The sequence below is a fragment of the Lytechinus variegatus genome, chromosome 19 (assembly GCF_018143015.1).
Source record: "Lytechinus variegatus isolate NC3 chromosome 19, Lvar_3.0, whole genome shotgun sequence".
In the NCBI taxonomy this organism is placed as follows: Eukaryota; Metazoa; Echinodermata; class Echinoidea; order Temnopleuroida; family Toxopneustidae; genus Lytechinus; species Lytechinus variegatus.
In genome coordinates, this window is record NC_054758.1 from 1180553 (window position 1) to 1198145 (window position 17593).

At 35.8% G+C, this 17593-nt stretch overlaps 1 protein-coding gene across 1 annotated transcript; it reads left to right on the top strand.

Annotated features, from left to right (window-relative positions):
* The first annotated feature begins 742 nt into the window (after nt 1-742).
* Nucleotides 743-6781, top strand: LOC121406083 (30 kDa spicule matrix protein-like). The gene is made up of 2 exons (XM_041597092.1): nt 743-1037; nt 5531-6781. The coding sequence occupies exons 1-2, from the start codon at nt 925-927 to the stop codon at nt 6273-6275; spliced, it is 858 nt and encodes a 285-aa protein (XP_041453026.1). The 5' UTR covers nt 743-924; the 3' UTR covers nt 6276-6781.
* The last annotated feature ends 10812 nt before the right edge of the window (nt 6782-17593 follow it).

Consider the following 17593-nt stretch of genomic DNA (forward strand, 5'->3'; position numbering starts at 1 on the left):
CCATTGCATGGTAATGATACCATAATGGTAACTCTCATGCAACGATGCCCTGAATGGTATGGATGTAGGGCGGGAGAGGAGAGATCAATGACTGTTATTGGATGAAGGAGTGTTAATATTCATGTAAGTTAAAGTTGGTAACAGCTCTTGTAAAATGAAATAAATTCATATAAAAAGGATGGTTGAATAATGATTATGATTATAAAAAGGTATATAACATTCCCTTACACGCAAGATGTTGATATGAAAACATTCGTTGGCACTTTTTATTAAGTCTTACCCTCAATGTTTTGACTGCAAATAAAAACAAAACAGAACATTATTTTAGGAGGGGCACATGGTCTTTTGAAGGCCTCTTTTCCTTTTGAAGATAAGCGTGCCAATATGAGGCCATAAATACATATTCAGCGTTCCTTCTGACAAAAATATTTATTCAAGATTTAATTATTTTCAAAGTATGTCTTCGCCTCGACATAAAAAAATGACCGTATTCATTCGAATTAAATGTTTTTTTTTCTACTTCGATGTTCTACTTTCTTAGGGAGGAAATATAATCATGACGAAGATCAAGGGGGTTGCTCAAGCACTAGTCAGCAATACTTTCTACTTGTGACGTCATTTCCGTTTTTACTACAATCCAATTTCACCATCGAACTTTAATACGCGGTGCGCAGAAGCGGAAGCCTAGTTAAGCCGTTGAACGGGGGTAACTAAAGCCGGGCGAGAGGGGGATCCCCAAACGAGACGCTATAAATTTGAGACTCCACCCGCCGTACCGAGTATTCTCCAGTTACATTTGACTTGTTGAAAGTAGGATATTATTCTTCTCCGCTTCTTGTTAAGGTCTAGTGTTGCTGCAAGGAGCTGCAATAAGGATTGATATTGAGTGTTTTTCTGTGTTCTACTAAAATATTGCATTGTATTATGAAGTGGTTGATAACGATTGGCCTTCTGGCCCTTTCATCTTTAATGGTCAGCGGACAAACACAACCTTTATGCGAACCATATTTTGTATATAACAATGGCAGCTGTTACAGGTAAGAATTTTACATTAACCCCTCGATTACTGGATTCTGTAGGCCTACTTTTTATAGGGATCATCAAGGTCCCCTACATGAAATGGTTTAAATCCAATATTGGTTAAAGAGTGGACATACAACTTTGTTGTATAAACAATTAATGTTGTGTAAATTTCGAAACCCAGCTTAAGGCTCATAATATAAAGCAATCTCTTTCATAAAGATTTTAATTAGATAATTCCGTACGGTTTAGCCGCCATAACGTAATTGATTAATGCTGCTTTTAAAGTATAATAACAACCTATTCCACTGTTCTAATTCATAATTTATCATCTTATTTTTGTTCTTATTACGTATGTTTAAGGCGCATTGAGAGTACCTATAAAATGTCTAAAATCCGCTATATATGTAAAAATAAAATGCCCTTATTATTGTTATCATTTATAAATTAGATTTTACCAAATGCCACGAATTAATTACGAACAAAACATACCTGTCAATCAAATTTTTTTCCGACTAATATTCGTGTTCACATTTTAAATTTAACATTTTGCAAATCTCAATAAATTTATTCTCATAACACGAAGATCTGCCAATGAGAGTATATTTTTAGTTCAATTATCACATTTTTCAATTGAGATGCTGTTTCGTCTTGGTGTATTATTGCTTAATAATAATAATAATAATAATAATAATAAAAGATGCTTATATAGCGCATAATATTCTGCAGAATCTCTATGCGCTTTACAAAGGAGGTAATTAAGTCTAATACAGGTATACTTAGAATAAAATACATAAATACTAAATGAAAGATTAACAAAACATTGCAACATACCTATCCTAAACCAAATAATCTAACATGAGAACAAGTACATTTTTAAAGATTTAAGAAAGGTGGAAGTACATGTGATGGCCCTCAGATTATTAGGCAGCTTATTCCACAGTACAGGTGCTGCTAACTGAAAGGCACTATCACCAAACGAACATGTTTTAGATACTTTTAGATACTACAAAATAATTTTTCACCAACTGTTACCATCATGTTACACAATATTAATTAAAAAAATTGAGTTTTGCGGTTACACTATGTAGGTTAGTCCTGAAAAGGACTGTTTGTTTTTTCGTCGAGAAAACAGTTCTTTTCAGAACTATAAACCAGAAAGAAAGTCCTGCACCCGCGTAAAAAATATAAATTATTCTTTTAAAAAATCTATGCTTTTTCTATTTTGCAAATTTATTTTTAAAAAGTAGTATTGACGTTTGTGATCAGCATTTTGCTTCTCTCATTTCAATTTTTCTGATTTTTCTTGCACTTTCATAAACTTGAAGAATAATGCAAACGATATAAGAAATTATAGCACTTTTGAAGTACATATAGCAATAGCATGCGTGTTATGAACAAACTCCCTAGCAACTACATAGCCCCCCTTTTTGTAGAAGAACCTGTCTTAAGAAAACTGATATAGGCCTATAATCAGGGTATAGAATTAATGAAATGGATATGGGATATGTACTTCTGAATGCAATGATATGCAAAAAAAAATGTAAACCACACTGTTAGATAATTTATCCTTTAAATAAAAGAAGTTCCTGCAGCAGAGTGGCTTGAGAACACCTGTAATCTTACCAGATTGCGTAATCTTACAGGAAATTGGTATTTGGTGTATGGAAACTTACAAATTTCCTTCAATAAAACTCCATTTTCCCCTTTTTAAACAGAGCTCTTCTGTTAAATTGCAGAAAAATTCATGTTTTATGAATTTACAAACTGATTCTGTTATTGCTTTATGCAAAATCTTCTTTTTTTCTGTAAAATCACGGTTTTTTTAACATTCAATTATCTAAAATTAATTGATATAATATATATATGCATGACTCCTCAAAGTAGTAATTTGAAGTAGTTTGAAGCAATAGCTTGATGAATGACCCCACTACCTCATACATTATCAATGGACATTGCATGAGGCTAAGATTAAGTCTGATATAAATAATATATTATCTGTATATTTTTTTTAATAGTGCATCAGTGGCGCATCTAGCAAACCTCGCCAACAAATACGCAATTGAACAAAAAAGAAACAAAACGGTCACCAACATCTTCGGTACTCGGTAGTACTTCCCAAATTATGTTGGGGACACTCTCCCCCTTTTTACGCTAGTGTCCTGAATATGATATCCAACTTCATTAAATTCTTTTATTACCCCGTGTCCTGATTCTCGAGCGGTGGTAAACTGTAGAGGCTGTATATATAATTATCATAATGTTGACAAATCAGTGATTTTTTTTTAAATAACAAGAAGAAAAATCATATTTTATAAAATAATCACGAGACTTGATTTCGTGTGAAGACAGTTATGGATGATTAGATGAATCGAGCAATCATATTAATCAATTGCCATCTGGAACCAGGTGATGTCTGTACAAAGTCTATTGAATCACAAAATTAAGTTGTCAACGGGTTAATTGATAATTTACGTGATAAGACAAATAGATATTAAAAATAAAAACTTAATTCGGATTCAGGCGATTAAGAGTAATTGGCTGAACGATTTTGGCAAGGTGCAACTAAAATTAGGTTATTAGATTAAAACGAATGGAGCCAAAAGTGAATTATTAATAGATTGTTTTAAAACTAAAGTAGGCCTATATTTTTTAAAGGATGCATGTCATTCAATCCGAAAACAAAATTCCGCTTACAAGTGTTTAAAAAATATATCATTAGTATGTTGGATGTCACAATAAATATAAAACTTTGGTAATGTTAGAACTCTGCTCCGTTTAATCCATGTGCAAGGAAAAAATGGTTATTATGAAAAGGAAGAAGGAGGAGGTAAAGGAGGAAAGGATAGATCCGAAAAGAGGAGGAAAAAAGTGAAAAAAACTAAACATGATATATAGAAGTAGAAAGAAAAGTAGAAAAATAAATTATAATCTGGGGTACATGAACGTACATTCTGCAAAAGGTATCATAACCATTCTATTCACTAGTATCATAAGACATTCGTTTTCGTCTCACTCCTAAAATAGAACAGAAAACAGAAACGTGGTGGTGAGAAGCTTGTAATTTAATTCTTTTGAGAGGGAGTTACCGGTCATTGACGACACGAATAATGCCGTGATTGTAAAAATTCGAAGGACTATCAGTTCCTTTTGACCATGATTTGACCGATCCCGGGTACACTTCTCATTAATTACTGTCCTTTCAGTATTAAATAATTGCAGAAGAAAGACTAATGCAAAGCAACGTGTGCTTGAAGGCACGACAATACCAAAAAAAATAACAAGTATAGTATATTACGCAGAATAAGGATACATAAATAATCGCTTACGATAAAAAGAAATTGAAGTTATTGAGATGCCATGCAATTCAAACACACACCTAAAGTACACAAACATATAGGTCTAAGTGCTATGAAGCGGATTATGATTTTATGGTTGAGTAATCCCGAAACGTATAGTTCCGTGGATGTCAGTGTTTCAGTTGGGTCACATACAATATTTTTTTCCCCAGTAATATAGAATTTGATTACAAAAAACAAGTTTAAAGGTCAAGTCCACCTCAGAAAAATGTTGATTTGAATCAATAGAGAAGAATCAGACAAGCACAATGCTGAAAATTTCATCAAAATCGGATGTAAAATAATAAAGTTATGACATCTCAAAGTTTTGCTTATTTTTAACAAAATAGTTATATGAACGAGTCAGTTATATCCAAATGAGAGAGTCGATGATGTCACTCACTATTTCTTTTGTTTTTTATTGTTTGAATTATACAATATTCCAAGTTTTTACGAATTTGATGATTAGGTCCTCCTTGCCTGAAACACAAAATGTTAATATAATGGAATTCCACGTGTTCAGTGAGGAATGAAACTTCATTTCACATGACAATGACGAGAAAATCAAAATATTTCACATTTCATATAATAAAATACAAAAGAAATAGTGAGTGAGTGATGTCATCAGTTCCCTCATTTGCATACCGACCGAGATGTGCATATAACAGTTTAGTGAAATGAAGCGAAACTTTAAAATGTCATGACTTTCGTATTTCACATCCGATTTTGATGAAATTTTCAATGTTATGCTTGTTGAATTTTTCTCTTTTTATTGAAATCAAGTTTTTGTTGGGGTGGACTTGTCCTTTAAGAAGAGATAATTTTCGAAGCTTCTTATATGGACCCCACCGCTCCCACCTAGGTTGACATAAAAGGCATTTTTATTCTTTTGAATATTGTAAAAGAAAAAAGTCAGGGACCCTTTTCTAAAAGAGTCACAACTGTTGAAATGTTGTCATAGTTGTAACAACCATATAAGGATTGACTGTGAATGACTGCTGAGCCCTGTTACCATAATGACAAAGTTACCCAAGTTGAAAGTCCTTATAAATGTGCTGCTGGTTTGAGCGGCCGTCTGTAATAGTTTTATTCAACCGTTTGCCTTGGAAAGGATTTTTTTTTATTGTTTAGTAATTAATATTTCTTAAAATTTCCCATGTTTGTTCTGACAGATTAACAGGAGGACAAAGCTTCACATCTACAGGAGTGAGGATACGTCTTGAAGGTATGCCATTCATGCAAGCTAACACGTACTGTAAGAGCTTGCACCCTGATGCTCATCTTGTCGTCATCAACGACGCCGTCGAACACGCTTACCTATTCGATATGTTCTACGGTTTAGAGCCCATCGAGACCTGGGTTGGTCTCTTCTATAACGCTACAACTTTGGCATGGGAATGGGTAAATGGTGACCCAGCATATTACCAGCCATGGGAGCCTTTCTACGGAGAACCCTTGATCCTCGCAGAGGGCGCTGCAGTCATGTTCATGAGCGAGGTCATCACGGCGCAGACCACGCTACAATACGGATACGGTCTTGAGTGCTCGGATTACCTGGTCACAGAGATGCAAGAAGAGCCTCTTCCATTCATCTGCGAGTACTCCGTGACCTTGACAGAAGTCAATACGACGTTCGTTGATACCAACACGACAGCGACTCCGAACACGACAGCTAGTAGCAATACCACCACGTTTTCGCCCTATGTAACCAATCCTCCTCCAACGATGGCTCCTCAAGTTCTGTTCCAGCAGGAAGCCCGGCCGATGCCGTTGTCCAATCCTGGTAAGTTTGGCTTCATGAGGGAGGTTACGGCTGAAGAAAGGAAACGTGCACGTCCCGCTTACAGTGGACCCATGGCTTACAACCGAAGAGGACCACAACGGAATAACGTCAATCCATTCATGGCCTTCCCATAAAACAACTGTAGTCCTCCTGGACCCCATCTTACAAAGACCCGAGATATATCTGGGTCCTGTTTCATAAAGATTTGTTATAGTAACAAAAGTACTATATCGACCAATCACATTGAAGGATTTCAGTAGCTTTTAACTGTTATTACAAATTTGCTATCATAGCAAGTTTTATGAAACGGGACCCTGATCAATCTGAACTATGGAAATCCATCAATAAAAGAAATCGTCTGACAGGAAATGTACACAAAATCCCTTTGAAGTAAAGACGGACACCGATCTGTCGAGACAGTAATACATGTGACAGCGCATTTAGAACAACAACCAAAAAAATGAACGGATGTGTGCATTCTAGACATTGGCATTGCTGGCTTTCCATAGCTACAAGTTTGGATCAGTCGTAGCTCTTTGTAAGACGGGCCTCAGAACTGTTTTACTCGGTTAGATTATGAAGAAAAGATTGAATCAAACACCTGGGCTCTGTAACACAAAGGTTTGCGATGAAGTGCTAATATGAAAGAACCGCAATGATTGTTCCCTGGTCAGTATTTTAAACCAAATGCGCCTATAACATTGATATTGGTTGGTCAGTTCATTTAGCGATTGATCGCTAATCTTTGTGTTACTGAGCCCTGGGGGCGTTTCATCTCCATTTTTCTTTGGACAAGTTGTCAGATCTGAAAACGATCCTTGATTTTGATTGGCTCAGAAGTCCAGTTCCTATGGTAACTGTCGGATAAAACGTCTGACAAGTCATTTCGTGAAATGCTCTCCCAGAAAGCACTCTGGTCACCGTTGGTGATTTGAAGCATGATTTGAGTGAGTCGGTGTAGAGAGTACGAGTAGGTTGCCTAACCTAGCACCGATAACATATTTTTTTGAAAAATGGAAAGTGAACATGGAGTTATGAAATGAAACCAATTGACGTGTGATTGCTGGAAATAAAGTGATGTGATGCGTCATCACCGCCATCCTTAACAGAAGTTTGTGTTCCGACTTATTTTAATCTTCCTAGCAGGACCAGTCTGTAGGCCTAACATTTCTCATTCCAAACATCAGCCTTCAAAATCGAACTTGAAATCTCTTGCACCCTACCCCCTATGGCCTGAATTCTCAAAAGGTGGCTAACTTAGCCCATAGGCTAAATCGCGTTATTTGACGTCATGTAGCCCACCGGGCTAAATTTTGCATATCTCTAAGCTCGGCAGTGTTAGCCCGGGTTAAGTTAGCCACCCTTCGAGAATTCGGGCCATTGAAGTTAGCAACATGGACGCATTGTTCATTCCGCAACTTGCGTTAATCGGGGAGAGCTGCTTAATACGTAACACACTTAGATGGACAGTAAAAAGGCAGTTTTGTAGGACTCGAGTCCCATTTTCTAGGACTCGGTCTTGGACTCGTATTTGCGGGACTCGCACTTGGACTCGAACAGCCGAACTGGGACTCAAGGGCAAAAGACTCTCACCCGCAATGCATGCATATCCCACAGTTATGACAAGAATTTGATATGTACATGGAAGATGCGACTAAATCTACCATTCTTTCATTCTTAACTAAGGCCTAATTAATGTAGAAATTTTATCTCCATTAATAGAGGCTGACGTGAGATTTGATACTGAAAATAATGTATCCTAATGTAATCTTTATTTGCTGCATTTTGTTGTATGTTTAAAGTGTAGATTTTCAATGATGATATGTTCTCCCTTTTTATCAATAACAAACAAACAAAAGTCGAATGTTATATAACGATACAATTGATTACACTAATATTACGCGAACTATTTTTAAAATACAAAAATCAAGTTATTAGTATTCACCAAGATGAGGATTATATTCAATTGAATATAATTAAGTTAACGGTATGATAAGCAAAACTGAAATTATGACATATTCATGCGAAGCAGGGAGGGGGGGTGGGGGCTTGTCCCTCCCTATTTGCCACCTTACTGACACCTGAAATTTATTTTGAAAATTGAAACTTGCTCTCCCAATCAGCTCGGTCGCCTCGCTCTCTCTTCACGTCAATAGGATTAATAATGGTAGATGATGATAATGATTAGTAGTTAGATAGTAACAGTAATATTCTGTATTTGGTTGATATTTTTTGTCAGCTGAAAATTATTCTTTCACCGGTATTCCTTTTTGGAATAACGTCTTTTATTAAAAAATGAAAATGTATACTTCGAAAAAAATCTATTTAAATTCAAATCGGTAACTCATCAGAAGAGTATGCACTTAATGGATTCTTTATTGAAGCAATAACATTTTTTTGCTCTCTAAAGACAAGTAACCATGGTAACTTGTCAATCAAAGGAAAGAATGTATTCATATGGCACGAATTTTAATAGAAAGTCCATCAAGCATCCATGTTATTTAAATTTGAATAGATCAAGTGATACGATGGGTGCCAAGACTGGAATATGTTTTTGGAACAAAAACACAGGGATATTACATACAGCCATAGGCTGCGGAAGCGGGGGGACGTGTCCCCCCCTAAATTTCAGGAAGGGGGGACGGTCCCCCCCTAAATTTGTAGTTGATGACCTTTTTTTTTTTTTTTTTTTTTTTTTTGTTGTCAATTTATTTTCCTACGCGTCTCCCCTAAATTTTTTTTTTTTTTTGCTTGTCAAATTTTTTTTCTTGGGTTGTCCCCCTCCTAAAATTTTTGGCTTCCGCCGCCATGCATACAGCGTAAGAAATTGTCACTAGCCGTGCAATATAGTCATTCGTAACTTATTAACAGCTTTATATGAATCATCCACCTTGTACATGTTGTATAAATATATTTGAATATATCTGAATGATATGAAAGCTGCCACATTTATTCGACAATAGATATATGCACTAGTCACATTGAAGAAATATGCTTATTTTCAGTTGGTCTAGTGCCAATTCATCCAATTACCAAAGCGTCTTCTATCATTTGGTCTACCATCTATTCGTGCAATATCCACATGGTCTCCCACTCACCATTTCGTCTAAAATCCAGTTAGTTGGTCCAATGCCAATTTAGTTCACTTTTGTCTAATTGGACTAATTCTTTATTGGGCGAAATGAATGAAAATGAAATGGGTATTAAATCAACTGGTTATGAGACGAAATGGACATAGGCGAACTGGTGATTAGACGAAGTGGTAATATTGGACTAAATAGTTATTAGGGTCGGTTATTTTGTATGACTATATCCATGTTGTGTGATTATACCACTGATCTCTATAGAGATCAGTGGATTATACATACCAACGAACGTAGAGGGCAGCAACACACAGCACTCCTCTACGTTCGTTGAAAATACCTTGTTAATAAACTATTCACATATTATGTAATCAAGATATATTGTCAAATGTTTTATTTTTCTGTAAATGTAATATGCCTTTCGTATGTCAAATAAAGTTATTGTACATACTTCGAGCAAGGTACTCATTCTGTTGCATTATTACTTGATACTCTCTAGCGTGTGTGGATTTATGTAGAGTACACAGCAAACAATCAGTGTTAACCGGTGAACATAGAGGACCACGCCAGTTATTTTACACCGGTGTTAAATTGATGGTGTTAGTTTTACACCTATAGGTGTTATTACAATACCTTTGGTTGTTACATTTACACTCTTTGGTGTTATGTTCAATCTTTAGGGTGTAATTTTAACACCTCAGAGTGTGGTCCTCTATTAACACAAATTGGTGTCAGTTTTAACACCACAGTTTTTACAGTGTATGTGAAAATAGTTGAGGGTGTGGGGTTGGTGTAAGATGTCCCTGTGAGTGAGCGTAGTTGTAGTGAGCGTAGGGTGTGCGAGGAGGTGTGTGTGTGTAGATGTATGTGAGAATTTTAAAGGATGTGAGTGTGGGGTTGGTGTAGTGTCCCTCTGTGTGTGTATGTGTGGATAGTTAAGGAGGTGTGTGGGGGTAGGTGGGGTGTGCGTGTGTATTATGTATGTGAAGATGTCTAAATTCGGTTGCAATTATTTACCTGAGTTTATGTAATCGATTCTGGATAGAATCTCTAATAAAATATGAGAATATGTGTGTGCGTAAGAGGGTATGTGTGCGTGAGAGGGTGTGTATGTAATCGAGAATTAAAAAACAGGAGGGAGGAGAATCTATGGTCGAGTGGTTTAAGGCGCCTGAACTCACATATGAACAGTTCTGGGTTCCATTTACCAAACTTTCATGAATAAAATCGGGACATACACTCTAAAAAAGGATTGGTCAAAATGACCAATCTGTTGGTTAATATGTGTCCGACCGATAAAATTGGTCAAAAGCAACCAAATTATTGGTTCAAATCGACCAAAATTTGGGTTGATATTGACCGATTTTATCGGTCGGACACATATTAACCAACAGATTGGTCATTTTGACCAATCCTTTTTAAGAGTGGAGCGTGTGGCCCAGTGGATTAGTCTTCGGACTTTGAAACAGAGGGTCGTGGGTTCGAATCCCAGCCATGGCGTTAATTCCTTCAGCAAGAAATTGATCCACGATGTGCTGCACTCGACCCAGGTGAGGTAAATGGGTACCGGTAGGAAGTAATTCCTTAAGAAGCTGTGTGCGCTATGAACGCCTAGCTTAGCCGGGTAATATAGGAGCGCCTTGAGCACCTAACAAGGTGGAAATGTGCGCAATATAAATATCCTATATTAAGAGTGTACCTCCACCAAACTTAACTCGGATTATCATGCTGCAAACAAGCTCAAGTTTATTTTTCCATTTCCAGCATTATATACCGGTATAGCTTTAACAAATAAAAAAAGTATTTACATCATATATATATCTACAAATACAAATCAAATATAATAACGAATAAACTACAGATAAATTACCAAGAAATGTACACGTGGCTCCCATAACATAATATATGTATTACACAATAAAAAAGAGCACTCATTGGCATTATGTTAGTAGCATAATAATCCAAGGTATAAGTTTGGTGTCTGTAGGCCTATATGTCTGTATTGAGCAAAAGCTGGAGCCTGTTTAGTTTGATATCTAAAACTAATATCATAATGACAATAATACCCTTCTATTTGAATTTCTGTATGAATGCAATAATTGTTTGCAAGATTTGTTTTACTTGTTTCAATTTTGGTTTAGATGTGTATTTTGTTTTGTGAAACATCTGTCAATTCAGCTTTCAAGCTGCTGTCATATGTTTTAACGAATCTTAAATGTCGTTACTTCCAGTTTATTATGTACTGAAAGCAAAAATGCATCATAACTTTATTCTGTTTCATTATAGAATCAAATCAAGTACAGACAGAAGAAAACGAAACCATCAGACAAAGGCAACGCTTTCATTCCTCTAAACATTGTACTTATAGATCAGATCAAACAATTGTCATTGAGTCATAGCCGATGACTGTAATTGTTAAACAGGAATTGAAATTAATATAATGTAATAATTACAGTCACCTGATAGCGATTTCCTGTAGCAGATGTAATTATTTATGGAAATAATGAAAGGATTTGAACAAGGCCGAATGTGATACGTATTAGTGAAGGATAGATGAGAAATGTGGTTTATTTTGTAGAATATTTGTGTCAATTTATTTTTACTCTCTTTTCTTTCTTTCTTTCTTTCTTTTTTTCCTTTTTTCTTTCTCTCTTTCTTTCTTTTCCTTCCTTCCTCCTTCCTTCCTTCCTTTCTTTCTTTCTTTTTCTTCTTTCTTTCTTTCTTTCTTTTCCTTCCTTCCTTCCTCCTTCCTTTCTTCCTTCCTTCCTTCCTTCCTTCCTTCTTTCTTTCTTTCTTTCTTTCTTTCTTTCTTCCTTTCTTTCTTTCTTTCTTCTTTCCTTTCTTTCTTTCTTTGTTCTTTCGTTTTCGTTCTTTCTTTCTTTCTTTCTGTAATACTCTTCAATTTCTCTTCATTTTTTTTTTGTCGAATATTTGTTTCATTTTATTTTTACTCTCCTTTCTTTCTTTTCATTCCTTCCTTTCTTTCTTTCTTTCTTTCTTTCTTTCTTTTCCTTCCTTCCTTCCTTCCTTCGTTTCTTTCTTTCTTTCTTTTTTTCTTTCTTTCTTTCTTTCTTTCTTTCTTTCTTTCTTTCTTTCTTTCTTTCTGTAATACTCTTCGATTTCTCTTCATTATTTTTTTTAATTGGGAAACATATCATGTTTTGCGTATATTAATCGCTATGTATCAAGTTAAGTTTTACCGTATTAGAAGTAATTTAAAACACATTATGTATGTTTTATAATAACAGAAAAAACGATGGATGAGGCCTGAATATAATATACAATATCTATCCTCTGTAAAAATGGCGAAATCATATTAAAAAAAACCTGAATGATACGATAACGATGATGATAATTAACAATTCTCGTGTAGCATGACGTACCGCATTATCACAGAAAGACATATATGCACTTATGATAAAGGACTTGGAAAGTTACACTAATTTTCCCCCTCAGCCCTTCAGACATTTTTAAAGGAATTTTTCCTGCCAGTTATACCGTTTACCTTACCTAGGATGAGAGGAGCAGCAGTGTGCACCTATCTACTTATATTATTTTACATTTGATTCATTTACATTTAATTCACATTAATTGATGTTTGTGTTCCTGGTTGATTATTCATTCAATTACTTACAAGGGAGGACTTGGCCTTTCATCAAATCTTCAGTGGATAGAATAGACCTATTAATTTGGACAAAACCCAGATGTAAAAAGGTTTATTGGCAGGCATCCGACTGATGGGCGTTAAATTCTATTTTTATAACCAATTGATTCTAATTCAAAGCGACATGTATTGGCGGAAAACAGAGTTTACGTGGTTGGCGGGTCTTCTAATGTAATCTCGTAAGATGACTTCCTTACAGCTCGAATTATTAAAGGGGAAGTTCAACCTGACGAAAATTTGCTGTAAAAATTATGAAAAAAAACCCAAAAGAAATATTAATGAAAGTTTGAGGAAAATTTATTAAATAATTAGAAAAAGTATTAGAATTTTTATGACGACATAAACGAGCTGCTGCCCAATATTCTTTTTCTCTACCCTTTAGATTGTATTATTTATTGTATTGTTTTTTGTATACAGGCGTATCCCACCACAAGCCTCAGCTTTTAGGGTATACGCCTTCTTCCTTTAACCCAATATTTACATATTTATATTTTTTTTTATAATTAATTGATTTATGTATGAATTTATGTGTACGAAATATGTAACGGAATTGAATATTTTATGTAACATAAAATAAAAAAAACCCAGTTTTGAATGGTGCATGATGACCAAAAATTTGATTCTCTCAAGAGTGGGTGTGATATACACTGCATGTACTGAAAACCCATTTTCATTATTTTTTTAATTCACGAAACATAGGAAGGTACACGCATATGACCTCACAAATCCGAAAATTAAATTTCTGATAACTTTTGAATCTTAGATGGATTTTCTTCAAACCTTGACCAATATTTTTCTGCTATTTTTACAATCAAACTTTTTTTGTCAGGATGAACTTCCCTTTAAACCCAAATCAAAGTTTATTACTATTGAAAACGATTGGCGCTCCGCATGCTCCAGTTTGCATATTTAATGAAATTGTCATCAGCATTCAAGCTCCTAACTCTTCGCCCTTTAATAGCTCTGTCAGGTCATTCTGATCGTCATGTAACGATCAGGGATAACTGGGCGTTGTGGCGTGCGCCTGCAGCTATGTGGGGAAGTTACAAATTGATGCAGAGGTTCGAGCCCTGGTCACGTCTTTCGGATGATGACGATAAAGGTCGGTCACAGACGTAAATAATCATATCTGATTGATACAAGTCTGACAATACTCAAACACACACGCACACGCACCCTCACCCGAGTATGTGAATACGGTATAACGAGTATATGAATACTTACATAATCCATGGCAGTTAATTATAAGTAAATAAAGAAAAAAAGATTTTTTTTGTAAGTCCAATCATGATTTTGTTCGGTTTTTATTCATTTCGGAATTTCAAAATAAAGATAAAAATCACGAATGAGACCTCTTCGTGGTTTAATTCTCACTGTGTATAATTTCTTGGAATGTCTTCAGAACAATTGATTTCATCTCATGATGTTATATCATGATCATGTCAACCAATGGAAGATTTTTGCATTTAAATTCAATTCAATTTATTCAGGTCCATAAAGGAAATTTGTTTTGGGATTTACATACATACATTTCATGACAACATCTAAAAATACATAAGTGAAAGACATGCAAAAATATGAACGGCAATTATAAAGAAATAGTGCACTATACAGGCATAATATCAACACAGAAAAGAAAACTCCTACGAGGCACCATCTCCTCCCCCGCGCCTATCCCACAAGAGGTGAAAGAATGTGTCAGTGTGAAGAGAAAGAAAAAGAGGAGGAGAAAGATAGAAAACGAGAGAAAGAGGGGCAAGAAGTGCAGAGGAGGAGAGAGAATAGAAGGGGAGATTACCCAGGAGAGAAAGGGAAGCAGCGGAAGACATAGCACTACCTATTATTGCACAATGCATTGAAATAAGCTCAATGTATAAACATCAAAATCCAATATTCAAATCATTTTTTTTTCAAGAAGTAGTCTTGTGTTGTTTATATACTAATTATCCGAAGCAAGGGCCCCTGATCACGTGGCTGGAGTAAAAAAAAAATGACAATAATTCGATAATAACATCAGCTCGTGTATGACATACAGTGCTGTATGTCATGTCTGACAAACAACAGGCCTTGTAGTCATTCTTATAATGAATTTATATCCAGATCGCCAATTAAAAACCTCCTTTAATTAATAGTGCTATATTCGTCAACATTGGGAAAATCAGTCACATATTTTCAATACAAGAAAGTACTATATCAAGTCTTGAGATAAATGTATTTGTCAACTTTGTATATGTGTGCAATTTCTGGTATCTAAAATGTGATCATTACTCTTTAGTGTTTCTTTCACTTTCGCTAAATCATTCTTCAATTTGTGAAAAAAATAAACAAGATTATATTATATCATATTGAACCAGGCTGTATAAAACTATATATGCACTGAGTGCAGGTTGTGTGAGTGTGTGTGTGATTTTTCGTTTACTATGTTAAGAACTAAAGAAACAATGTGATACCCGTTGATAGAGCCATGTTATGACGTTTATCAGAGTATTATGGGATATCCGTGGTGGATATTAATGGATATTGAATAAATCATTTGATTTGGTATTTGATTTATTCGATTAATTATGTGTAGATAAAATGCTGCGACAGTATATTTTTTCTCAGAACACGATTATCACGATATTAGAAAGAATACACTCTTGATTTGTTAAACCAACCTTTAGTTTTAGTTTGTTCCAATTCAAACCAGTCAATTTATTGTCGGTTAAACATCAGTGCATGCGAAACGAGATTGGGGTGTTTTAACTAACAATTTTTAGTTCAGAATTTAAGAAAGTCTGAGAGTGTAGATCGCAGATCGGGATAATCATGCAGAAGAAGAGAAAATAACAGAGGGAAGGACTAATTACTAAGTTGGTTAGCATATAAACTATAATATTGCTGGATAAAAGAAACTTGAGAGTGAAACAAATGCGTTGCATTTATCCTACCAACCAAACATGCCTATAATGGTGATTATGTCGATTTTATTACTGATACATGAATGTAACTCTGCCTTTTGTGTATATTATTGAGGGATAAAGGTGGACCAATTTGAAGTCTATCGTTACATGCAGCAGTAATGCTGGGAGGTGGGAGGTAAAGGGGGCGACCGCCTCGGGGTAATTTTATAGAAACCGTTTTGTTAAACAATTTTCTTTAATTGATAAACTCATGAACTATTTTTATGCAATCAATATGAACAATAAAATAGAGTCACCCCTAGGTTTATCTACCTCAACGTATATTATATAACATCCTGACGCTTCAAGCATTAATAATATCACGAAAAAGTAAGAAAATTCCCTGCTTATAAGTTGTTCTAGTGATTCCCCCCCCCCCTCAAATCCCGGATCTTACTTTCAAAAGTAGGAAGTTGGAAGCATGCATCATAATGATGACAGTAACGCAGATTAAAAGATATCTAGACTGTCCTTATTTTGAATGAGGCCTTCTCATGACTAGTCTTGAAATCCAGGCAATTCGTACAAAAGAATACTTCCTAAGATACAAAATAGAAACATTGATTAGATTCCTATTTAACAAGTTAACAGCTTTCAATGCTTAATCGATCACAACATCACATTTTAAGCATGGAAAGAATTAATTATTATTATTATTATTTATTTGGCGTCACCTGTGCCTGGGAGGCGAAAAGCGAACTGAATCACTGTGACCCGCAGGTCTCTCCTCCCGATGTAACTGATTGGGGGGAATGGCAGGTGGACCACTACACCGGGGTTTCCCCTACTCTTATACGAATAGTGCAATGGGTTCTTAACGTGCAAAGGTGGTGACTCTCCTCTACACGGGGCCTCCATTTAACGTCCTATCCGAGGGACGGAGTGTTTTCCATTGTAACATAGCCTGCATCTATGATACATGGGAGAGACGTTTACACACAAACGCTCTGGCTTCAGTCATCCGCCCGGGGTGGACTCGAACCCACGATCTTTGGTTCGACGGGCAGAAGCGTTACCGACTGAGCCAACACCGCTCTCTTAAAAGTAGTCTTTCTACTCCTTGATTTATTGCAGTTTACCCCCCCCCCCAAAAAAAAAAAAAAAAAATAAAGGTTCAAAATTGAACCCCGAAAGGTTGATGCAAAATCAGCACCCTATGGGTTCAAAAATTTAACCCTGTGGTTGGGGTTCATTTTTGCATCCTGCGGGTTCAAAACTGCACCCATAGGGGTTCAAACCGGGGTGCAGTTTAAAACCCGCAGGGTGCAAAAATGAACCCCAACCGCAGGGTTCAATTTTTGAACCCCAAATCAGGGGTTCAATTTTTGGAACCCATAGGATGCTGATTTTGCATAAACCTTTCGGGGTTCAATTTTGAACCTTTATCTCTTAGTGTGTATTTATTGCAGTTTACCTCTCTGATTTGCGTAAATGAAAAATAACCTTCATACTTATGACTAAGCAACATCGCGCAACTCCTAAGAAGCTAAAGTCTGCCATATGCAAACCCTTCACTCACATGCATGCTCAAGGAAAGTGGTCTGAATATGCACACTAAGAAATAAAGGTTCAAAATTTAACCCCGAAAGGTTGATGCAAAATCAGCACCCTATGGGCTCAAAAATTGAACCCTGCGGTTGGGGTTGATTTTTGCACCCTGCGGGTTCAAAACTGCACCCTAAATTTTAAATTGAACGCCTAGGGGTGCAGTTTTGAACCCGCAGGGTGCAAAAATCAACCCCAACCGCAGGGTTCAATTTTTG